General features: G+C 44.7%; 1 protein-coding gene across 1 annotated transcript; it reads right to left on the minus strand.

The window, feature by feature from the left end:
• Positions 1-1,234: 1,234 nt before the first annotated feature.
• On the minus strand, positions 1,235-23,565 carry Fxr2 (FMR1 autosomal homolog 2). Its single transcript, XM_087910439.1, has 17 exons — positions 23,146-23,565; positions 14,551-14,603; positions 14,136-14,229; positions 12,940-13,011; positions 12,699-12,847; positions 12,026-12,119; positions 10,555-10,671; positions 5,053-5,223; positions 4,806-4,884; positions 4,348-4,457; positions 3,772-3,858; positions 3,271-3,496; positions 2,905-3,102; positions 2,609-2,809; positions 2,432-2,527; positions 2,185-2,285; positions 1,235-1,926 (listed from the first exon to the last, which is right to left on the minus strand). The coding sequence occupies exons 1-17, from the start codon at positions 23,224-23,226 to the stop codon at positions 1,831-1,833; spliced, it is 2,025 nt and encodes a 674-aa protein (XP_087766565.1). The 5' UTR covers positions 23,227-23,565; the 3' UTR covers positions 1,235-1,830.
• Between the last annotated feature and the right edge of the window lie 1,713 nt (positions 23,566-25,278).

The raw sequence follows: 25,278 nt of genomic DNA on the forward strand, positions 1-25,278 counted from the left end.
TCCTGGAACTTGCTTTATAGACCAGGCTGACCTCAAACTCAGAGATTCGTCTGCCTCTGCCTCCTGAGGGCTAGGATTAAAGGTTTGTACCACCACTCCTGGGTCCTCTGAGCTATCTTTACTGCCCTGATGTATACTTTTTTTTTTTTTAAATGTCTTTGAGACAAGGACTGCACCATATAGCTCTGGTGTTGCATGCCTTCACTCTCAGTACTTGGGAGGCAGAGACAGGTAGATGCCCAATCCACGAAGCAAGTTCCAGGACAACCAGGGCTACACAGAGAAACTCTGTCCTGAAAAACAAACAGGATGTATCAGGTACTCAGGAGGCAGAGGCAGATGGATCTCTGCCTTCCAAGTACTGAGAGAAAAGGTATGCAACACCATCACCTGGACATATTTATTATGTATACAGTGTTCTGCCTGCATGTATCCCTTCAGGCCAGAAGGCGGCACAAGATTTCATTATGGAAGATTGTGAACCACCATGTGGTTGCTAGGAATTGAACTCAGGTCCTCTGGAAAAGCAGCCAGAGCTCTTAACCTCTGAACCATCTCTCCAACCCCTGATAAATATTTAAGGATCTAAGTTCACTACATTTTAAGGTCATGGCTTCTCTGTCAAGGTATTCAGGGACACTCTCTTTAGCATCACCTTCAACCCTCAGTGTACTGTCCAACATAGGTCTGGAGTCTCCCAACTCTATAATGATACCTCTTCACCCTTGAGACCCCAAAAGCTAAGGTCAAGGATGTGGATTCTGGAGTCAGAGCAACACCAGGCCAGAAATACATGCTGACCCTCCTGGGTTCTAGAGGCCAGAGAAAACCCTATTTTCACCTTTGATGAAGGCCCAGCCTGTGCCCCGGGCCCCAGATAATCCGATTAAATAGCCTGCCCAGACTCTCAGCTCCTAGCAGGAACAGATCCAGCTTCACACAGCCCTGCCTAGCCTCCTGTGACTCAGGGCTTAGGAGTGGCCAAACTATCAAGCAACCAATGGGGGGGGGGGGGGGGGACAGCAAGGCCTGAAGCACAAACCTCTGGACCAGAAGAATAACTAGGTATGGAGAATTAAGTATGCAGCAACTTCCAGAATATCATCTTTCTGACATAGGATGAGAAGCTAAGAATAAAGAATAAAGAACAAAAGCAAGCCAGAGACCAGTGCAGGTCAGTCCTAGAGATCCAAACAGACCAGACTGGGTACAAAGAAGGCATGGGAACCACAAGGCCATTGGATTTTTTTATTCTCTTTTTAAATACTGTACAGTGAAAAATAAATACGCCTTCTCATCCACCAGACAAGGTTATCCCCCAACTCCCTCGGGGACCTTGTCACCCCCCTTCATACACACCCCTGGTTCTACTCCAAAACCTTCCCCATGCCTCCCACCCACAAATACCCTCACTATCCCCGTCTTCCACAGTGATGAGGCCCCAGAAATGGGGGGTACAGGATGGGAGGAGGGATAGCAGGGAAGCCCCCCTGAACTGTCAAATCTGGGTGGGTCATGGAGCACCCCCACCAACAGGCGGAGAATGGGGGTGTTCAGAGGTCGGGGCATTAGAGGATAAAGGCACATCCAGTCTGATAGGGAAGGGGAGGCTCCCCTCACCCTGGGGGTAGGTTGGACAAGAGGGAGGGGGTATGACCCTGTTACACACCCCTCCACTAGCTCCTGAAGGTTGGGGGGGGACCCAAGCTGCTGTGCCACCCCCCACCCCCGTAGATAAGAGCAGCTCCAGCGCAGGTCAGTTGGACCCATGAGGGCCATGGTGGTGGGCAGCAAGCGAGATGGAGAAAGGAGGGATGTGGACTGGAGGTTTTATGAAACCCCATTCACCAAACTACCCAACTCCAAGGGGGCAGAGAGCTCCCCATTCTCCGAGGGGCCCTTGGGAAGCTTGCTGACAGAGTCACCCTGAGGAGGAAGCAGGAGGAAAAGAAAGCAGTTCATCAGTACACCAGGTGTGGGCACTCCTCACTACTGATTCACCTGTGCTCTAGTCACTGTGAGCCTTGTCTTCTGTTCATGCCAGCTCTGCTCTATCCTCAGCTTAACCTGAACTCCACCAGATACAGCTAATTCAACATCTCAGATATTTCCTAGGGAAGTTTTCTGTTGTCCCTGCTCCAGAATCAAAAAAAGAATAGGATAAGCTGTATCATGACTGCCTACCTTCTGTCCTGAAAGAGATTCCTCTGAGGGTTTCGTACGTTCCAGAGGTGGCCGCTGGCGGCTCTGAGACTCTGCCCGTGAGATATAGTCTGCCACAGTCACTAGGAAAGGCAGAAAGGATTGAGACTTTCAGGAACACAGGTCTCCATCTCCATGGTTCTCACTGAACCCAACCCTGGTTTTCCTAGAGCAGGAGGCATCCCATTCTTAGCTCCTGAAAGGCTCCAATCCCACAGTGTCAGCTGACCTGGTTGGCGGTCTCCGCTGATGGACCCATCTGTTCGATTACCACGATTGCGGCGGCGGCGGCTCCGATTACGTCGCTGGGGTCTTGATTCATCTTCTGTGGAGTAAAGAAAAGTCATACACCCATCCTCTTCATTCTTTCTCACAATATCTATAAGAACCCAGGCTTGCTCCTCACCCAGGCCATTCTCTGTCATGTTAGGACCATCAGACTCCAGGCCGCCATCCATGACAGTTCTGTCTTCATCAGTACGACGGCGGCGGGAACGGCGACGACGGGCACTTGCTGGAGGGGGTTCACCAGGCTCTGAATCAACTGGGGGCTCTGGTTCAGATGTGTCCAATAGGCTGTAAGGATTACTGTCTGGATCCTTTAGCACTGATGATGACAGGACAGAAAGGGACTGGGAGTCAGGTGACCACTATTTTCTCCTTTGAGCCCACAAACATGACCCTTCCCCCCAGCTCTGATACCTGAGCTAATAGATGATGAGTTGTATCTTGAGGTAGGCCGGGGAACAGGTGGGGGTCCCCTTCCCCGGCCCCCAATTGGCCGCCTCCGGCTTTCTTCTCCACGGCTTGGGGGCTCTCGGTCACCGGGTCCTGCTCGATTAGGCTCCTCTCTTTTTTCTGACTCAGTCTCAGAAGCTGTGGATGGGTCTGAGCTGGGGCCTGAAGGGCACAGACAGGTTTAATCAGATCCACTGGTCTTACCCTGGGAGTTTCACCACTTCTTCCAAACTAGAATTCTTCCTATCACTCTTAAATACTCAAGTCACTGCTTTCCCTGAGTCTCCACCCAAACATCCACCTCCTCCACTGTCCCCACAGCTGTCTCACCATAGGCAGGACCACCAGTCCTCCGGCCCCGGCCCCGGCCCCCATAGCTGCCCCCATATGTTCGGGTCGTGTGCAGGGAAGAGGAGGAGCTCTCATCTGTGGTATAGCCAGCCTTGTCACTGCCACCACCGCCACCCCGTCCACTCCCAGGAGGGCGAAAGCCCAGCCCAATCTGCCGAAGCTGTTCATCAATCTGCAATCTCTCTAAGCGAAGCTGTTCAACCTCCTGGTTGGAAAGAAGACAGACAACACAGGAGAATTAAAATGAGTGGACAATCCACTTCCTTCATGCTTTTCTCTCCATATGGTCCCTGTGTAACTAAGCTTTTGGGACTACAAGAAGAAAGACAAAACATTAAAGAGAATAGGATACAGCCCCAGAGCCAAAATATGAACTAACGGTGCTGTTCTGCAAAAAGACAAACCATGCAGGACAGCTCCAAAGATTATATACTAGCAGCCCTTGCCCCCTTTTCACCCCATTTTGTCTGACATGGGTACCTGCAGGTAGGAGAGGTGGTACTCTAGCAGTGCCTGGGCATTGCTGATATTCTCTCGGGTGCCAACAAATATGAAGGGAACCATTCCCTAGAGAACAGACCAGAACAAAGATTAGAAGTCAGTTAGGTGTGATGGCACACATAATCCTTAGGACTCAGGAGACAGGGGCAGCAGGAATTCAAAGTCATCCTTAGTTACACAGTAAAGTTAATTAAGTTCAAACACAACCTAAATAAACTATATGAGGCTCCGTTTCAACAACCCCCGCCCCTAAAGGTGCCAGGCATGGTGGCACAAGTCTTTAGTCCCAACCCTAGGGAGGCAGAGGCAGGCAAATCTCTGTGAACTGAGTTTAAGGCCAGCCTGGTTCACAAAGTAAGTTCCAGGCCGGCTAGGGCAAAATAAAAGAAAAAAGAAAATCAGAAAAGATTAAAATGTTAGAAGAAGAAAAAGAAAATCAGAAAGGAAAAGATTAAAATGTTAAGTCCACTCCTCAAATAGACAACAGGATCACAGTCTACTAGGGCAAACAAAAGGTTCTGTGTTCTCCCATCTACAAGTCCCCAGGCCCCATACCTCCTCCCTGGGGTTCTTCTTGTCGTTGTCACCTTCCACACGCACCCTCACCACACCAGACTTGTCCACGATCTCCTGGATCACTTTCCCATTCTTCCCAATCACTTTGCCTAAGTGGATAAAGGAGGAATTAGGCTTTCATTTTTTGTTGTTACTGTTAAGGAAATACAAGTCAAAGTCTTCTTCTTCTATAGTCACTTCTCATTATATATATTGCATGTAATTCATCTTCCTGCTTCTAGGAATCTCATAACCAAAACCCTTCCAGGATAAAAATGCTACAATCCCAAAAATATATCATTGCCTTTTCTCATTTTTATGTCAGACTCTTTATCCCATCCTTATGAAACCAGAAGTCCACAGAGTAGCACCAATCCTAATTACATACCCAAAATTGTCTTCAAGACCTTGCCACCTGGGCCCTAATTATTCCTTTTTATACACACACCCAAACTCACCAACCAGGTTCCTGGGCACTTGTACAGAATCCTCAGAAAATTCCAGGTAGCTTCGAGCTTGTCGGCATGCCTCAGGTGTCTATAGAAAAAGTAAACTAAAATAGAAACTGGATCTCTGTCATTTTCTGACTTTGGAGATGTAAGCTACTACCAAAGTCTGGCAGGAAGGTTACCACAGATTTGCTTTCCACCTTATCTCTATCCCCTCAGTCCCCCAAAGGACCCAAAAGAGCAATCTTCGGCTGACCTCCCCATAGATGCGGAAAGTGCAGGTCTCTTCACCCAACTCAATGGCAGTCACTCCTGGCACTTTTCGGGCCTGCTGGATGTTGGCACCATGTGTCCCAATTGCCAGACCCATCAGGTCCTCTCTCACTGTAAACTCCTCTTGGAACGCTGCTGCCAACTGCTTACTTGTCTAAGAGGAAAAGACACTGTGAGATCATGGTGGTGGAATCTCAGAAGATGCGTCCCAGGTGGCTAATCCTCTGTCCTGCATTTGGGGGGGGGGGGGTGTCATTCTTTCTTTCTTTTTGGTTTTTTGAGACAAGGCTTCTCTGTAGCTTTGGAGCCTGTCCTGGAACTCACTCTTGTAGACCAGGCTGGTCTCAAACTCACAGAGATCCACCTGCCTCTGCCTCCCAAGTGCTGGGATTGAAGGCATGTGCCACCACTGCCCAGTTGTGTGTGTGTTGGGGGGTTCTTTCTTTTTTCTTTTTCTTTTTTTCCCTTTGGTTCTTCAAGAGCAGGTTTCTCTGTAGCTTTGGAGACCAACAGGCCTCAAACTCACGGAGATCTGCCTGTGTCTGCCTCCCAAGTGCTGGCATTAAAGGTGCGCACCACTACCTCCCTGGCTTCTTTGTATTGTTTAAATAAGAAAAAAAAAAGGTATGAAGAAAACCAGAACCACCTGTGATCTGCTAGCCACTGAACCCTGCACAGAAATCTCACACCTTTAAATACCAGGGCTTATGGGCAGTTATTAACTAATGAGGGCAGTTTGAGCTAGAAATCACCAAAGTTCTAGATTTGGTTCTAACACTAACTGGTTGAATAGTTCTTAACAAGACACACTCTCTGTTCTACCATCTGACAAGTCCCTACAGCTGGCCTATTCACTCTGATGTTACTAAAAATAGTATTCCTCTTTTGAGCCCTTCTCACTCTCAGTTGTTCTCATTTTCATTAATAAAGCAATGGTTATTCTGCTTTAAAAGAGAGCAACAAAGCCAGGTGGTGGTGCCACACACCTTTAATCATAGCATTTGAAAGGCAAAGACAGGCAGATCCTAGAGTTCAAGGCCAGCCGGGGCTACAGAGCGAATTCCAGGACAGCCAGGACTACAGAGAGAATACGGTCTTGAAAAACAAAAAGGGGTGGGAAAAAAAAAAGGGGGACTAGCAAGAGGGTTAGACAAGGCTGACATCAAAGTGGTTTTCTTTTTTTTTTTTTTCTTGGCTTTTTTGGAGACAGGGTTTCTCCAAAGTGGTTTCTTAAAATTCTTATTTTTTTTTTCTCTGTAGCTTTTGGTGCCTGTCCTGGAACTAGCTCTTGTAGACCAGGCTGGCCTCAAACTCACGGAGATTTGCCTGCTTCTGTCTCCCGAGTGCTGGGACTAAAGGCATGTGCCACCACTGCCCGGCAGTTCTTTTAAAATTCTTATGTGCAGAGGCTGGAGTAGAAAGATGGGATTAAGAGCACTGGCTGCTCTTCCAGAGGACCTGAGTTCAATTCCCAGCACTCACAGGGCAGTTTACAACTGTCTGTAACCCCAGTTCCAGGGAGTCTAAATTAAAAAGAAAAAACTTAAAGAAAAAAATTCTAATGTGCATGAGTGTTTGCCTGCATGCTCCAGGCCCACGTTCAATCCCTGGCATCAAAAACTCCTGGACAGGAGTAAATATAATTAAAACACTGTAGAAAATAATTAAATGAATAAATCGCTGGTCATAGGCAGATCAAGGCCAGCCTGTTCTACACAACAAGTTCCAGGCCAGTCAGAGCTACACAGACCCTGTCTCAAACACCAAAATAAGTTGCCTTTGAGTGCTTGCTACACATATCTTTTACCATTTACATGATCAAATTCTTGCTGTTTTGACTTAAAATTTATCTATCTACCAGTATTTTCGAGGTAGGGTTTCTCTGTGCAGCTTTGGTGCCTGTCCTAGAACTAGCTCTTGTAGACCAGGTGCATCGAAATCACAAAGATCCGCCTGTCTCTGCCTCCCAAAAGCTGGGATTAAAGGTGTGCACCACCACCACCCAGTTAAATTTATTTTATGTATATGAGTGTTCTGTTTGTACTCTGTGTACCATGTACATGCTTGTTGCTCCACAAGGCCAGAAGAGGCATCAGCTCCCTGGAATGAGTTAAAGATGGTTATGAGCTGCTCGTACAAACTCAGGGCCTCTGCAAGAGCAACTGGTGCTCTTAACTCTCTAGCACCAATTATAGGCACATGTCACTATGCACAGCTGTTCAGTTCTTCTTTAGATGTGGTCTCACTATGCTGGCCTTGGACTAAGGCATTCAAGCAGTGTTCCTGCCTCTCCTGGGTAGAGTCTACTGTTTTACCCATGGCTTCTCATACTCTAGGCAAATGCTGTACCACTCAGCTATAGCCCTAACAGTTATTGTCAGTGGCTGAGAACTTGCCTAAAGAACAGAAGGCCTTAGATTTAGTACCCAGCAAAGAAAAATAAAAGGGGGGAGGGGGTAGGGAGTGAATAAGAAAAGAGGTATTAGCTAGGTACAGAGGCACAGACCTTTAATCCTTGCCCTGGGAAGGCAGAGACATGTAGATCTCTGAATTTAAGACAAATCTGGTCTATATAGCAAGTTCCAGGCAAGCCAAGGTTACATAGTGAGACTATGTCTAAAAACAAAACAAAACAAAAACAAACAAAACCAAAATAAAAAAAGTACAAGAATGTAAGGAGTAACAAGCATCAATAAAACAAAGGCAAGCTTTCCTTTTGTCCTTTCTTTTTCTTTTTCTAAAGACAGGGTCTCTCTACATAGCCCTGATAACCTCGGCTGTTCTGGAACTCTTTATGTAGAGATTCACCTACCTCTTCCTCCAACTGCTGGGATTAAAGGTATGAAAACAAGTGCACATATCCTCCTGCTTCCATCTCCCAAATGCTGGGATCACTATGTCAAGTTTACACTGTGCTGAGCAAGCACTTCGATTATTAGAAGCATGTTACCATAGAAAGTGAAAGCCAAGGTCTAGGAGAAAAGAATATTCTACCTTTGTTAAAATCTGCTTATGGGGCTGGAGAGTAAGTTAGGTTAAGTCTTGCAGAGGACCCAGGTTTTATTCGCAGCATCCATTAGGCATCTCACAACCACCTTTAACTTCAGTCCCAGGGGATCTAATGCTCTCTTTCTGACCTCTACAGATATAGACACCACGCATGCATAGAGGCAAAACATCCATACACATAAAGTAAAATAAATCTTTTGTTGTTGCTGTTGTTGTTTTTTGAGACAAGGTTTCTGTGTCATGGAACTTGCTTTATAGACCAGGCTGGCCTCAAACTTATAGAGATCTGCCTCCCTCTGCCTTCCAAAAGGCATGTGTCACCTCACCAAGCAAAAAAAGAAAGAAAGAAAAATATATATGCCACCTCACCAAGCAAAAAAATAAATAAGTAAAAAAAAAAGAAAAAAAATATATATATGACTTAATATATATATGACTTAATCATTTATGCACTTTATGTCTGCATTTGTCTAACAGAAGAGGGCATCTGATCCCATTAAACTACAGTTATAGATTTATAGAGCTACCACGTGGGTGCTGGGATTTGAACTTGGAATCTCTGAAAGAACAGTCAGGGGACTGGGAGATGGCTCAGTGGTTAAGAGCACTGACTGCTCTTCCAGAGCACCCGGGATCAATTCCCAGCACCCACATGGCAGCTCACAACTGTCTGAAGATCCAGTTGCAGGGTATCTGACACCTTCACACCAACGCACATAAAATAAAGTTAAATAAACCATAAAAAATATTTTAAAAAAAAGTCAGTACTCTTAACTGCTGAACCATCTCTCCAGCACTGGCAAAATCAATCTTTAAAAAAAAAGAAAAAAAAGAAAAAAAAAGGAAAACTCTACTCATTTGGGACTGACAAAAACATGTGGATCAAGCGGAAGGAAAGGTGACTTTTCATCAACCAGTTCCTTCAGTAACAGCCCTGAAGACTGGAATAATGCACAATTTGTGCTATCTCAAAGAAAAGCCCCCCAAAAGGGTCAGTTCACTTGATAAATGGAATTAGAGATCCAATTCAATCAAAACATACCCATACCCTATACTCATTTAGAATGATTTAACAGCCAGGCATTGGTGGTGCACACCTTTAAATCCCAGCACTCAGCAGGCAGAGGCAGGTGGGTCTCCCTGAGCTCGAGGCCAGCCTAGTCTACACAGAAAATTCCAGGACAGCCAGGGTTGTTACACAGAGAAACCCTGTTTCAAAAACAAAACAAATAAAAAGAGTGATTTAATTATTCTGAAAAGGAAACTTGTAATTATAGAATGTCAGAACTCAAAACCTTGTAGCAGAGTTGAGGGTGTAGTTCATTAGGAGACCTGCTTAGCAAGTAACAGACCCTGTGTTCTATCCTCAGGTCAGGAGAAAAAAAATTGTGGGTTGCAGGTTCAGCTGATAGAGTGTTTGCTTAGCAAGCATGGAGCTCTGGGTTAGAGCCAGATCCCAGCACTATGACAAACAGGAGTATTGGTCAGACCTATAATCTGAGCACCAGGAGGATAGAGAAAAATGATCAAAAATTTTTTAAGGACATCTTGGCTACATAACAAATTTGAGACCAGTCTAGGATACAAGAGACCCTACGTTAAACAAAAAAACAGCTGGGCAATGGTGGTCAAAGGCAGGTGGACCTCTGAATTCAAAGCCAGCCTGGTTTACAGAGCTAGTTCCAGGAAAGCCAGAGCTCAGAGAGGAATTGGAGAGAGAGGAGAGAGACAGACAGACAAAACCAAGCTGGGCATGGTGGTACACACCTTAGATTCCAGCATTTTAGAAGCAGAGGCATTTGAGTTTGATGCTAGCCTGGCCTGCAGAGTTTCAGGCAAGCTAAGGAGACCAGTGAGATCCTGTTCCAAAGCAATATTGCCAGGCAATGGTGGTGCATGACAATACTTGGAAGACAGAGGCAGGAGGATCTCAAGGTTTGGCCATCTTACTTTATATAGCAAGTTTCAGGACAGCCAAAGCTATATAATAGAGAAACCCTACCTCAAACATAAACAGACAGATGATAGGCAGAGAGACAGACAGACAATGTGTACTTTTGGCCAGATATAGTGGCTATCTTTTTAATCCGAAACTCGGGAGACAGAGGCATATGGATCTCTGTGAGTTTGTGGTCAGCCTGGTCTACAGAGTAGGTTCCAAGACAACCAGAGCTACACAAAGAGAAACCCTATCTTGAAAAGCAGAAAAAAGCCAAGCAGTGTCTTTAATCCCAGCACAAGGCAGGCAGATCTGTGAGTTCAAGGCCGGGCTGGTCCACACAGCGAGTTGCAGAACAGCCAGAGGTACACAGAAACCCTGTCTCAAAACAAACAAACAAAAAACAGAATAGAACACTGTCCTCTGGAGAGTACGAGATAAAACTGCCAATCCAGTAGCCTTTGTCTATCTTTCAGAAACACAAGATGAAAAAGCAAAGCACATTATTCAGCATGAGTAAAAGCAGCCAAAACTTGCCTCTAGGTGCTTGGTAGCTTCTTCATTGCGGGACATAAGCAGCAATTTGGTGCGAAGGCTTCGAAAATGCATATCACCCAGCAAAGACGCCCTCTTCACAGGGGCTTCTGTGGTTGACTGGAAAGAAATGAGTAAAAAGTCTTACAAACAAAATACACTCCAGGGAGCATCAGAGTCTGGACACCAGAATGCCAGTATCCTGCAAAGAAGGCAGGTGTCAAGAATGAAGTTCAGTCGGCCATGGTGGTGGCCAAGAGGCAGAGACAAGTGGATCTCCGTGAGTTTGAGACCAGCCTGGTCTACAGAGTGAGTTCCAGGACAGTCAGGGCTACACAAAGAGAAACCCTGTCTTGAAAAGTGGAAAAAAGCTGGGCGGTGATGGCACATGCCTTTAATCTCAGCCCTCGGGAGGGAGAAGGGAGATCTCTGTGAATTCAAGGCCAACCTCGTCTACAAAGCTGAGTCCCAGGACAGCCAAGGCTACACATAGAAAGCCTGGCTCAAAAAAACAGCGGGGGGGGGGGGGGGGGGGGGGGGGAAATGGGGATGAAAGCTGTCACAAACCCAAGTGTCACAAACCCAAGTGCAGCTGCAGCAACACAGTGAGTACCAGGTCATCCAGGAGACACAGTAAGACCTTGTCTCAAAGGAAGAAAAAGGAAATGAGGTAGGATACAGGAAAATCACTGTCACTCACACAGGGGCTGGATAGCTAAACACTAACAGAACTCATCTGACAAGAAGCAAGTACAAGGTGAGAGCTATACGGTGGTTTTTTTGTTGTTGTTGTTGTTTTATCCTTTGTAAAGATTTATAGCTGAAGATAGTGGTGGATGCAGCAGGTAGATCTCTGTGAATTTGAGGTTTACATAGTGAGTTCCAGGGCAGTCAAAATGAGATCATCTCAAAAAACAACAAAAGATAAAAGACTTATATGTGTCTCTCACTATGTGAATATGTTATGTGCACAAAGATGCAAAGACCAGAGAGGGTGTCAGGGGTCCTGACATAGAGAAGGTAGGAACAGGAACACCCAGGAGGACTGGCTGACTGACTGGTTAGCTCTGGGTTCAAAGACTGCCTTGTAAAGTGAAGTTGATTGAGAAAGATACCTGATACCAACAATTCAGGCTTTCTCAACCACCCCCAAAGTGTGCACTTATATACACGCAAATATGTACACACACACAGATCCTAATATATCCAAGAACTAGGGTACTTGTCTGAAACAGACAGGTGTATGAAGAACATGATTTTATCTCCCACACTGAAAAAAAAAAATGAGGGGGAAATTAAGGCCATACATGAGGAAAAATAAGGAAAGGCAGGTGACCTGGGTTCAGAGGGTCAGAAGTAACAAAGTCACCAGTAAGTATGAGCACAGTCTAACACACCCATTTCTGCAAAAACTTAAAGAGGAAAAAGGAAAATCTGTTGAAAAGACCTATGTTAATTTAACATGAAAACTCACCAGAATAAAGAGCTCACTGTTTGCAATGTTGAGAAAGATGCAATTGGCTCCCAGTGCTTTCTTGAACTCTTTATGGACATTTTCATTGGAGCAGCTGCAGAGAACAGTAAAGTGTTCAGGATGGAGCAGTAAGAGGTTTGGGGACAAAAAGTAGGGAGGAGAAAATAAGAAACAGAATCACTTTTTTTGTTGTTGTTATTTTTTGTTTGCTTTTTTGAGACCGGATCTCTCTGTATAACAGCTCTGGCTATCCAGTAACTCACTTTGTAGAACCAGGTTAGGATAGTACCAATGTTAAATAATAAGGATTAAGAAAACTATTTTTAAAAATAATCAGAGCAGAGTATATTGGTGCACATCTTTAATCCCAGGACTCAGGGAGGCAGAGGCAGGTGGATCTATGTGACTTCAAGACCAGATTGGTTTACATAGAGTTTCAGGACAGCCAGAGCTTGTATGATGAGGCCCTGTCTCAAAATAAAGACAGACAGACAGAAAGAGAGATAAAGATGAAAAATGGAAAGGCTGTAGGTATATCATGGAAAAAGATCCTCACAGGGCCAGGGGATAAACAGAACAGACAGATAAACAGAACAGAGTGGGAGACCAGGGAAAAATAAGGACAGAGGCTGGCACTATAGAGTCCTCAATTCCCAACCTCTCCAACACTCACGCCTCTCTGAGATCTTCAGGCACAGCCATGGTAACCTTGAAGAAGCTGCCTTTGGTTGCAAGGGGATTGGGATTAACAGGTCGAAGTCGTTCCAGGGTGACAATCTCATTGTAGGTAGCATCACAGGCAGCATACTCAATGACATAGAACTGGCAGAAAAGAAGAAGGAAGTGTAATCCATCTGCTACCTTTCCATAGAACAACAGCTTCAGGAGTTCCCCAAAGGACTTTAGTCACTCACATCTCCCTTCATCATCCGAACCCGGGCCAGCCACCAACCACAAGGTTCCTGTTCGTTGGCTCTCGAATAAACCTGGAAAGTTAGAAATAAAGAGACACAGTATTGAAGTGAAGACTATTCAAAAACATCAAATTAGAGAAAGCCAGCTGGTGGTATACACCTTTATTCCAGCATTTGGGAGGCAGGGGCAGGCAGAGCTTTGAGTTTGAGGCCCGGCCTGGTCTGCAGAGTCAGTTCCAGGACACCAAAGACACATAGAGGAACGCCCCCCTCTTTAAAAAAAAAAAAAGAAAAAAGAAAAAAAAAACACCAGAAACAAAAGAACTGGAGAAAGCTGAACTTGCACAGCGGACAAGAGCTCTTCAAGCCTGATAACCCAAGTTCAAGTCCCAGAGCTCATGGCTGTCCCAACCCCTACTTGTGAGCCATGACACACTCATGCCTACAATCATGTATGCACACAGACGCATGTGCATACATGTATCTCCCGCAAAATATGCCCAAGGTCCTGGGTTAAGTCCCAAGTCTGTCTGTCTGTCTGTCTGTCTGTCTCTCTCCCTCCGTCTCTCTCTCTCTCTCTCTCTCTCACACACACACACACACACACACACACACACACACAGACTTCAAGTGGATTTGTCACACATGGAAGAGTGGCCCCTTTAATCTGGTGCACCCTCAGATCACACCCATGACAGAAAGGCACCAATGCATTTACTTCACCAGCTACATGGCTAGATGTAGTGGTTCAGATGAGGAAGGAACAAAATCAGCAAGTTAAAAACCCAGAATCCAGCTGGGCTACGGTGATACACACCTTTGATCCCAGCTCTCAGAAGGCAGAAGCAGGTGTATCTGTGAATTTGAGACTACCTGGTCTACAAAACAAGTTCCAGAACAACCAGAGAAACCTTGTCTTGAAAACGCAAAACAGGGGCTGGAGAGATGGCTCAGTGGTTAAGAGCATTGCCTGCTCTTCCAAAGGTCCTGAGTTCAATTCCCAGCAACCACATGGTGGCTCACAACCATCTGTAATGAGGTCTGGTGCCCTCTTCTGACCTTCAGGCACACACACAGAACATTGTATACATAATTAATAAATAAATATTTAAAAAAAAAAAAAAAAGAAAACGCAAAACAACAGAACCCTAAGGGAAAAAAGAGCAAACTGAGATGATGGACTTCACAGGCCTTACCTCGACTTCATCTCCTTCTGTGATCTCCTTATTATAATCAGCTGGAGGTGGTAGTCGGACATCTCCAAAAGGAATCTGTCTCTCACTTTGCCAGCTACAAGACAGTGACAGGAAAGCTATTCAGATTGATGTAATTGTCCACTTCTTCACAAGGAAGTTCCTCCCTGGCTAAGACCACTTTATCCTTTCTGGTAGTTAAAGAGTCAAAACAACAGGCTCTGTTCTACAGTGGTCTTTTATTCTTTACTACTAAGTGTCAAATGCCTACAACTTGCACCAAGCTATCTGCCCTTTTCTTTCCTGGAATTCTCATCCAAACTCTCAGTTCCCTGCCACCTACTGCAGGTCTCAGCAGGTCCCACTTTTCTGCTGTCCCTTCAGAACCTACTATGCTTGTCTATTCCTAAGGTCTTACTTGTTTTCAAAGAAGATGGTGACAGAGTCTTCATGGACATCCTTCACAAAGCCCTAGAAAAAAATGTAAAAAACATAAATGAAAATACATTTAAGACCTAATAATACCACTTTGGGGTATATATCCAAAGGATGCTCAATCGTGCAACAAGGATACGTGCTCAACTATGTTCATAGTAGCTTTGTTTGTCATAGCCAGAACCTGGAAACCTAAATGCCCCTCAATCGAAGAATGGATTAGAAAAATGTGGTACATTTACACAATGGAGTACTACACAGCAGAAAAAAATAACGACAGCTTGAATTTTGCAAGAAAATGAATGGAACTAGAAAACATTATTTTGAGTGAGGTAACCCAGACACAGAAAGATAATTATCACATGTACTCACTCATAGGTGGTTTTTAAACATAAAGCAAAAAAAGCCAGTCTACAAACCACAATCCCAGAGAACTTCGACAACAATGCGGACACTAAGAGAGACTTATATCGATATAATCTACATGGGAAGTAGAAAGTATAAAAAGACAAGATCTCCTGAGTAAATTGTGAACATGGGGGCCTTGGGGGAGGGTTGAAGGGGGGAGGGGAGAAGCAGGGAGGGGAACAGAGAAAAATGTAGAGCTCAATAACTATCAATTAAAAATATATAAATTAAAAAAAAGAAAATACATTTAACGATCATCTTAGCCATCAGGAAGAGAAATCAGCAGTCTTTAAAATTAAGAAGTTTAGCACGTGGGTGTTTACAATCTAAACACAACCAGGAAGATGTGTCAGAAAATATAAACAGTGAGAGAAAAGAAACCATACTGACAAAATCTAGAAATAATAAAGTAGAACCTGCACAAGAGCAGCCCAACAGGTGACCTACTAAGATACCAGTTACCTTGCTATCTGCCTCCTGGTGTGCTAAGCAGTCTGCTAGAGTTCAATTAAAATACCATCAACTTTCAGCAAAGCTACAAATATCCCACAAGACTGTGTACAGCTGGACTAGAACACCTAGAGGACACCAGGGTTGGAGAATTTAGCACCCAGATGCCCAAGTCCTTGGGAGAATAACTGAAACACTGGAGTTCAAAATAAGCACAATTTACAGAAGAAAAAACTAAGAGTTTAATAGATATTATAGTTCTGAAGGCAAAAATAACTACTGAACCTAAAAATAAAGTATGTACAAGACTCCAAGCTTGAGATCATGGCCTAAGGAGTCATGAAATAGTGGCTTCTTCAATCTACAGTCTCAGTTCTTTATCTTCCCTATTTTTCACACAAAGATTTCTAGTACAATTCATTATTTTTTATGAATTGTGCTTCTGGTTTCACATCTAAGAAACTTCTGGAATCTAAATCCACTAATGTTTTCTTTTATGTATTCTAGGAATTTTGTGTTTTAAATTATACATTGTATATGTGTATAAGTGTGTGTGTGAACATATGGATGCTTTTGCTACAACATCTGTGGGGAGGTCAAAGGACAAACTATTGAAGTTTGTCCTCTTCTACCATGTGGGTCCTGGGATCAAACTCGGGTATTACCCATTGAGCCATCTCCCAGGCCCACACTTTTTAGTTTGTATTTTGGTATGTAACAGATTTTATTTTAGAGTCAGCAGCCCAGACTGGCCTCAAACTCATATGTAGCAGAGCCTTTAACTTCTGATCTTCCTGTCTCCGCCTCCCAAGTGCTGTGATTACAGCTATGCACCACCATACCCAATTTATTTGGTGCTGGGAGTCCTTTGTGCGTGCACTATCAGCTGCACTACACCCCAACCCCAAGAGTGCTTTCAGTTATATATTACTTTCTACTTCCTGATTTTTGATAAAAGTGAAAAAAGAGTTTGGAGAAAGCACAGTGCTTTTCAAAAAATGGTGCTAGAAAAACTGGACAGCCACAGACAAAAGATGGACTTTGATAACCTCATTATCATACAATTTACCTCAAAAATTTTAAATGGAGGCTGGAGAACTGGCTCAGCAGTTAAGACCACTTGTTACTCTTGCAGAAGACCCAGGCTCACATCCTAGCACCAACATGGGTGACTGGCTCACAGCCACCTCTGACTCCCAATCCCAGAGGACCTGACCTTGTTCTGGTCTGTGTAGGCAGTAGGTACACATGATGGTATACACGAAGACAAACATTCATAAACATCGATATTTTAAAAGATAATTTTTAAAGTATTTATCTTTTATTATTTCTCATGTATGTAGGTGTGTGGGTCTGCTTGTGGGTATGTGAATATCGAGTGCAGGCACTCAAGGAGGTCAGAAGTGTTGGGTACTCTGGAGCTGCAGTTATATAGCTGTGATAGCCCTGAGGTAGGTGCTGGAATTGAACTCTGGTCCTCTGGAAGAAGCAAGTGCTTTTAACTGTTGAGCTGTCTCTCCAGTCCTAAAAAAGAAAAAATAAATTTAATGTATCATAAGCCAGGCATGGAGGAGTACACATATAATCCAACACTCAAGTGAAAGCAGAAACAGCAGATTTTAGGGCCTTTCTTGGCAGAGGCACCTGTGGGCACCAGGCATACAAGTAGTACATATATTCATAAGCTAATAAAGTACCCATACACAGGCTGAGCGCAGTGGTGCCCAGCTTCTTTAGTTCTGGGATTTGAAAAGTAGAAGCAGGTGGATCTTTTCAAGTTTCAGGTCAGTCTGGTCTACATAAAGAGTTCCAGACCACCAAGAGATACATAATAAAACACTTTCTTAAACAAATGATATAAAAATAAAATTAAAAAAAATTAGTTGCTACTGAGTGGTGGCACATACCTTTAATCCCAGCCCTCAAGAGACAGAGGCAGGAGGATCTTTGAGTTTCAGGCCAACCTGGTCTACAGAGTGAGTTCCAGGACAGCCAGGGCTACACACAGGAAAGAAAACAACAACAACAACAAAAAAGTCACCTATAGCTAAACAAAATAATAAAATAATATAATTAGGGAGCATTTGCTGGAGCACATAGTTTAGCGATGGTATGTGCTTAGCATATGCAAGGCCCTGAATTCAATTGTCAACATCAAAATCAGTAAGAAAGGCAGGTGCTTCAAAAGGCTAACAATATTCAAGGACCAACTCTTAGCATAGTAACTAGGATAGTGGCGGAGCTTAGGAGAAAATATACCAATAATGCTCAGGGAATATACAGCTCCCTCCACACAGAACCAATCAACCACTACTTATGTACTGCTCTTTCTTTATAATGGAAAAAATCTAAATTTGGATTTTTCACCAGATACAACCTACTTTGGCTGTTTTGTGGGAAGTCTCACTATCCAGCCCTAGATAAACTGGAACCTATTATGTACACCAGGCTGTTAAGTGGCCTTGAACTCAGATAAATGTACCTGCCTCTATCTCTCACGTGCTGGGATTATAAGCATATACTAACATGTCCAGGTTTGTGTGGTATGTTTATGTATGTGAAAGCCAGAAACAGCTCTATGTCCCTGCACCTCTGTCACTGAACTTGGACTGACCAACAAGCCCCCTGGGCTCCTCCTGTCTCTGTCTGTTAGTGCTAAGATCACAGAGTTTTGTTGCTACAACAAGCTACTTATGTTGGTTCCTGGGATCCAAACTCAGGTTCTGAGCCATCTTCCCAGTCCTACTACTTTTTTTTTCTTTAAAGATTTACTTACTCATGACAGGCAGTAGTGGCACAAGCCTTCAATTTCAGCCCTCGAGAGGCAGAAGCAAGATGATCTCTGAGTTCTAGGCCACCCTGGTCTACAGAGCCAAGAACTGGGACAGCCAAGGCCACACAGAAAAACCCGTCTCAAAAAACAACAAAACAAAGTAAGATTTACTTATGTGTGAGTGTTAGGCTTGAAGGCATATATGTGCACCAAATGTGTCCCTGGTTCCATGAGAGAGCAGAAGAGGGAGTCAGATACCCTGGAACTAGAATTATGAACTGTATGGGTGCTTGGAATTGTACCCCAGTCCTCTGAAACCCAGCAAATGCTATAAACCCATAAGCCATCTCTCTATCCCCAGGTTACTTTTCATCTTTTCTTCCCTTTTGTTTTTTGAGACAGTCTTCCTTAGAGTCTTACTACTACTACCCAAGTGTGGACAGTCAGTCCTTAGCATACTGTTCCTTAACACTCTTTAAATACAAGTCTTCAGAGATGTTTATCTTCTTTTCATTCAGAACCAATGCCTATTCCTGCTAGTCTCTACAAAGTAACTCTGCCAAACCGCTTCCACTTGTCAGGACTAGCCTGCATCCTGTTTCCTTTTGGGTTCTTTAGCTTGTCTGAGACAGAATCTCATGCAGAATTTACTATGTATGTGAGGATGACCATCAATTCCTGACCTCCAGTCTCTACCTCCCAAGTAGTAGGACTGCAGGGATAGATCACCAAGCCTAACACTTTATCAAACTCCAAGAATTTTTCCCCCTAGGGTGAATGTAGATTTATTAAGGAAAAGTGAGACAGAGAAGCCAGGCTTGGTGGCAGACACTTCTAATCCCAGCACTAAGGAGACAGAGGCAGGCAGATCTGAGTTCCAGGTCAACCGCCAACCATGGCTATATAGAGTCTCTTACCATAGACAGACAGACAGACAACTGCTGAAGAGTGGGAGAGGCTCAAAGTCTTAGTAGATTATCAAGATACGTATCATTTATCAAAAACATTTTAAGGAGAAAAGGAAAGAGAAAAGTCATAATCACTTGACTGCCTCTGAAAAAAAGGTTCTCACTCCCAGATATGCTCATTTATAAAGGCTATGTCTAAAGCTTTAATTTTCTAGGTTGAATTAGCCCATAAAGCAATATTACCTTTTTTCAACAAATAGTGACTTACAAGGCAGAAATGCTAAGTTTAGACTAGAATCATCCTTCTTTTGCAGTGTAACCCAATGCCACTTACCATACACCTCCACCATCTTTTCCCCTTCAACTACTTTCCATTAACCCTTCAACTCTCTTTCCAACATCATACTCCAGTTCTACCTCTGCCTCTTAATTCTACTCATTTACTTCAGATACAAGGTTTTCTTTGGAGAACAACTGTGATGGAAAAGGAACTCCAAAGTTTTGTTTGGTCTATGCCACTGGGGAAATAAGAGAGCATATGAATTCTGTTGTAAACCTAGATCCAGATGATCTGAGTCAAGGGCTGTAGCATTTCCTGGATTAGCTTTCTGGGCTTAGAACTGTCAGGTGAATGAAGAAAGTTCTTAAGTTCCTAGATACTTCAGTTTCCTTAAATAAGATATGAAATTAGTCTCCATCTTCACCCCGCAGAAGAAAAGGAATTCTAGGAGAAAAAGAGTCAAGGCAAAAAAAACAAAACAAAACAAAAAAAACATGTTTTAAAGTTGATAATGTCCCATTAGAAAAGAATGCTGGCTGGTTGGTGGTTGCACATGTCTTTAAAGCCAGACTGGAGAGGCAGAGGTGGTTCTCTGAGTTCAAGGCCAGCCTGGTCTACAGAGCAAGTTCCAAGACAGGACAGCCAGAGCTACACAGGGAAACCCCATCTTGAAAAACAGAAACAAAACAACAGCAAAAACAAAACAAAACATTATGAAGCTGGAGTTGGTGGTGTGTCTCAATCCTAGCACTTGGGAAGTGGAGGCAGTAAGACCAGGAATTCAAGGTCATCCTCAGCTAAAAGCCAGCCTGAGCCACTTGAACCTCATTTTAAAACAAAAAAGGAAAGCTTGATAGGATAGATATAAAATAATTTGGATCTGACATCTGGTATCTGCCGTGGATAAATCAAAATAAAAGTTTTGAGAAGGGGGTCTCCCTAAATTTAGAGATCTAAGACAAGACAGAACTCCTTCACTCACACCGAAGTCTGCTGAGTCATGAATATCAATCAGCAAGGTCGGAACAGATAAGCAACTACATTACATTGAGTTTAAGAAAGGTGAGTACAATTGTAGGGAAGTGTTTTAACTCAGTAGTGGAGCAGAAAGTGCTGAAATGGCTAGAATACAGGATCTTATTCAACTGCTAATTCTGTTCCTGCTTCACTCAAATATATCACTGCTATGTATGTTCCATAGGTAAAAAGGACTTTCTGCTGGATGCTCTTGTGTAACAGAAAATACATCCCTTCCCAACCACTTCAGTTAATCTGAACTGAGCACTCTTCTTTCCAAGCTCTACCTGACTCCCAAGTTCCTAGAACAGAAGTATCTTATCTTGAATCACTTTCTAAATGGGTGTGGTTGTGGACACCTTTAATCCCAGACCGGTCCAAGTGAGTTCAAAGCCAGCCTGGTCTACACAGGAGTTCCAGGACAACCAGGGCCAGGTGGAGAGATTCTATCCCCAAAAAACAAACAAGGAGGAAAAAAAAATCACTTTTCTTGAAAGTAAAAATTTGGAGGTGAGGAGGATACATATGAAGGCTAAGATGTCTCCAGGAAAAAAGAACAGCTTATGAAAAAGGGTATTTTTGTTGTTGTTTTGAGACCTGATCTCATTACCCACACTCATTTTAAACTTGGACCATCATACTTCAGCCTTCCAAGTACTAGGATTACAGGCATGTACCACCATACCCAGCCTAAGGAAGACTTTTAATAAATCTAATACAAGTCTGAGAACAAGGATATTAAAAAACATAATGTGGCCAGGTAGTGGTGGCACACACCTTTAATCCCAGCACTTGGGAAGCAGAGGTAGGTGGATCTGTGAATTTGAGGTCAGTTTAGTCTACAGAGAGTTCCAGGACAGCCAGGGCTACACAGAGAAATCCTGTCTTAAAAACAAAACAAAACAAAACAAAACAAAACAAAAAAAACCCCACCACAACAAACACATAAATGTGTCCAATGAGAACCCCCAAAAGGAATTAACAGACTTTTGCCACAGAAAACAGAAATGTTACAAAGATATTGTTCCAGTCAGAAGAAAAAGTACTAAGGGTCAGAATCAGCTAGGAGCCTTCTTCAGTTATACACAGAATAGGTGAACATCAGTGAGGATGACACAGGAATACAGAAATAGCAAGGCAGAAAGTCCAAGACTTAATTGAGAGGATAAGCTAAGACTAAAAGATATGTACACCCATAGGCACTGGATAAAGAACCTCATCAGAAAAGGCAGGCAGAAATGGTATGGTATTCACAGACTAAAATCAAACTTATCAGCTGAAGTGGGGCAGGGTGAGCACAAGGCCTTTTCAGCTACAAAAAGATACAGTTTCACAGCAGTCAGAGAGATTTCCAAGGGCATGAGAAAGCAGAAAGGTCTACTGGAGTAGGACCTGAGATATGAAGTAAAGGCGGCTCCAACTTATCGATGCTATGAAAATTCCTTTCTCTACAGAGTGAAAAGACTAAAGGAGGAATCAAAAGTTTCTGGGACAATTCCACCCAAAAAAAGTCAAAAGAAGGCCGGGTGGTGATGGAGGTAGAGGCCAGCCTGGTCTACAGAGCATACCTGTCTTGGGGGTGGGTCAAAATAAGTTCAGAATTTCACCTATCAGATGAAGAAAAATACTTGGGGGGGGGGTCAAGAAGAGTTAGTCTTTAATCTAAATTTGGGAGGGGGGAGATCCAGAATAGACTCAGAACAGATACAGAAGGTGGAATGGATGTATGGATACAAAGAAAAACAAAAGTCTGGTCTGGGATGGTGGTGCATGTCTGTAGTCCCAGAACTCGGAAGGCTGAGGTAGGAGTACAGAAGAGGTCACATTTAGCCTGGGCTAAATAGTATGAGCTATACATCAAGATCCTCTTCCAACCCTACCCCCAAAAGAGGTCAAAGAAATCAAATCTTAGGCAAAGAAAAGCTGAAATGAGCCACTCTGGAAGGTACCTTCTCTTTCCAGAAAGACTGTCAACAAGTAGAAATCTGTCAGAGTAAGAACATAATCTTGACGAGACACCTTTTAATGAAGCTTAAACTTAAGAAGATAAAGGAATGGTCTAACTGTATCTGGAGTCAAAGAGGTAAGCACTAATCCAAACCTAGGTAGGCTGGTTTAGGGACAAAGATGTGGTAGGGTGACAGACTTGCCCAACAAACCCACTTTCATGGCTGATAAAACCGGAGGCCAAAGATGCTAAATAACACAAATGCGTTTTGACCATTTCTTCTTAGACTGGGGACAAGAATGCAAGCTGAAAGTTGAGTAAATGGTCTAGAGCCAGCAGGCAGAAGCCTCCCTGAAGACCAAAGATCGAATATGGGACAGTGGCCCTTCCCAAAGTGGTCACGCAGGAAAAGAAAGAGACTCTCCCATGTGCTTGGGCCGTAGAGGATGCGATTAGGAGCTGAAGTATCTCCTCCACTAGGAAACAAGAAAAGTCAATTAGAAGCTGGGTGAAGGGATTTCTCCGGAGGGAGCGGGAGCGCCCAGCCACGCGCAGTAATGACCTGATGGTCACGCTTCCAGCTGAGGATAAAAGCAGGTGTACCCGCGGGTTCGAAGAGAAAAGCACGAGGGTTAACTCCCACGGTCTCCCCGGAAGGCTTTCGAGTGGGAGTGTGAGTCGAAGGTTCTAAGGGTCAGGACCGAGCTCCAGAAACTCGATCCCGCTCCACTCGTGCCGGACTCGGCCGGGGGAGGGGGCTAGGGAAGGTGTCCCGGGTCGACGCGCCGTCTCACCTTGTAGAAGGCCCCGTTGGAGCCCCGCACCTCGACGGGCAGTCCCGGCTCCACATCCCCCCCAGAGGCCAGGCCGCCCATGGCGCCGCCGCCACCTCCGACTGCCCCGGCAGCGGCAGAAGCGGAGCTCTGAGTGCGGGCCGGGCCGGGCCCCCGGCGTCTCCCAGGAGGAGGAGCCGGAGGGGGAGCCGCGGGGGGCGGGAGCCGGGCCGGCCCCACGGCGGCCCTGCTACAGCCGACGAGCAGGGGGCCGGGGCCGGGCCGCTCCCCGTCCGCCGCCGCCTTGGTCTCCGCCACCGTGAGAGAAACGGCCGCCGCCGCCGCCGCCTTCGTCACCTCAGCTTCCGCCCGCCGGCGCCCCCGCTGCTGCCTCAGTCCCGGGACCCGCTGCCGCCGCTGCCTCTCCACGGCCTCCACCTCCCCCTGCCGCCGCCGCCTACTGCGCAGGCGCACAGGGCACCCGCCCGCCGCGCGCGGAGCCGGAGGGCCAAGGCGCAGGCGTCCAGGCTAGCGACCCAGCTCGGGCTCGCCAGCGCGTCAGGGCTTCCACATTCTCTTCCCCTCTCTCACGCCCCCTCCTGGTCGCCCCTCTGCGCCTGCGCGGAAGGAGACGAATGCTAGGTCCTCAACACCCCTTCCTTTCCCCGCCCCACAACACTGGAAGCAAACCAATCAAGGGAAGGGAGGGGCCGCGCTCGCTTCAGCGGATTGGACTTCCGCCTCCACAAAGTGAGCCCCGCACAGCCAGGGCAGTTTAGGGATGGGCATGCGCTGGAATGACTGCTTGGTCACTTTCACCACCTTTGTCTTTCTTGGTGCGCACACTCCAAAGTGAGGGGCGGGGGAGGGGGGGGGAGAGGGGGAATTGAGGGATGGAGGTGGGGGAGCCGAAAGGCGAAAAGTTCCCCGTGCGCACGCGCTGGGCTTTGGTTCCGGTGCGCATGTGTTGACTCTCTGCATCTATAGGAGATTATAAAGAGTCACGGTTCTTGGCTTGAGTAGATTTTTTTTTAAGTTTTGTAGACGGTTTCTTATATCCTAGGTTGACTACGAACTCCCTAAGTAGTTGAGGAATGACCTTGAATTCCTGATACCTCCGAAGTACAAAAATTACAGACATGCATGTATGCGTGTCATTGCCATACTTGCCCTAAGTTGCTTCTAATATTGTAATAAATTCAAGGCCGTGTCGAAAAGAAAATGCAAGCCAGGCGGTGGTGGTGCGTGCCTTTAATCCCAGCACTTGGGAGGCAGAGGCAGGCAGATCTCTGAGTTCAAGGCCAGCCTGGTCTACAAGAGCTAGTTCCAGGACAGTCAGGGCTACACAGAGAAACCCTATCTCAAAATAAATAGATAGATAGATAGATAAATAAAATGAAAAGAAAATGCATTATGATCTGATACATAAATGTTGAGGAAATTCAAAACAGGAAAAATTGTCATGGAGTTAAAAAAATTCCGAGCCTGGAGGATGTCTCAATTTACAAAGCCTAACGACTGGGGTTCAGTTCTTAGACCCATAACACAAGATACAAGGAGATACCCACCTCCCACAAGTTGTCTTCTGACCATCACACATATGGTATCACTCCTGTTCACCTACACATATAACACAATAATTTATTTAAGTAAAAATAAAAAGTATCGGCCGAGCATTGGTGGCACAAGTCTTTAATCCCAGCACTCGGGAGACAGAGGCAGGTGGATCTCTATGTGTCCAAGGATAGCCAAGGCTATATAGAGAAACCCTATCGCAAAAATAAATAAATAAAAACAAAAAGACTAAATAAAGATGGAACTGAGATATAGACTTGTACATGTTTATATAAGGCCTTGGAGTTTGATCCATAGCACAGTAAGTAAATGAAATTAAATCAATAAATGCAGTAAAATAAAGAAATCCTGTAGACTTTGGTAAGATATAACAAAGAGGACTGGAGAGATGGCTCAGCAGTTAAGAGCACCAGTTGCTCTTTCAGAGGGCCTGGGTTCAATTCCCAGCACCCATATGGCAGCTCACAACTGTCTGTAACTCCAGTTCCAGGGGTTTTGACACCTCACATAGACATACATGCGGGCAAAACATCAAATATACACAAAATAAAACTTAAAATAAATTATTTAAAAATAATA

The sequence above is a fragment of the Myodes glareolus genome, chromosome 9 (genome assembly GCF_982192425.1).
Source record: "Myodes glareolus chromosome 9, mMyoGla1.1, whole genome shotgun sequence".
NCBI classification, from domain to species: domain Eukaryota; kingdom Metazoa; phylum Chordata; class Mammalia; order Rodentia; family Cricetidae; genus Myodes; species Myodes glareolus.

Bases quoted from the DNA above. Each gene is read 5' to 3' on its own strand.
- Fxr2 (XM_087910439.1), bottom strand. From the start codon at position 23,226: ATGGGCGGCCTGGCCTCTGGGGGGGATGTGGAGCCGGGACTGCCCGTC. The intron at 13,012-14,135 runs GTAAGGCCTGTG...CTAACTTTCCAG, and splicing joins CAGAAGGAGATGAAGTCGAG to GTTTATTCGAGAGCCAACGA. The intron at 3,103-3,270 runs GTGAGACAGCTG...TGTGCCCTTCAG, and splicing joins GACTGGTGGTCCTGCCTATG to GCCCCAGCTCAGACCCATCC.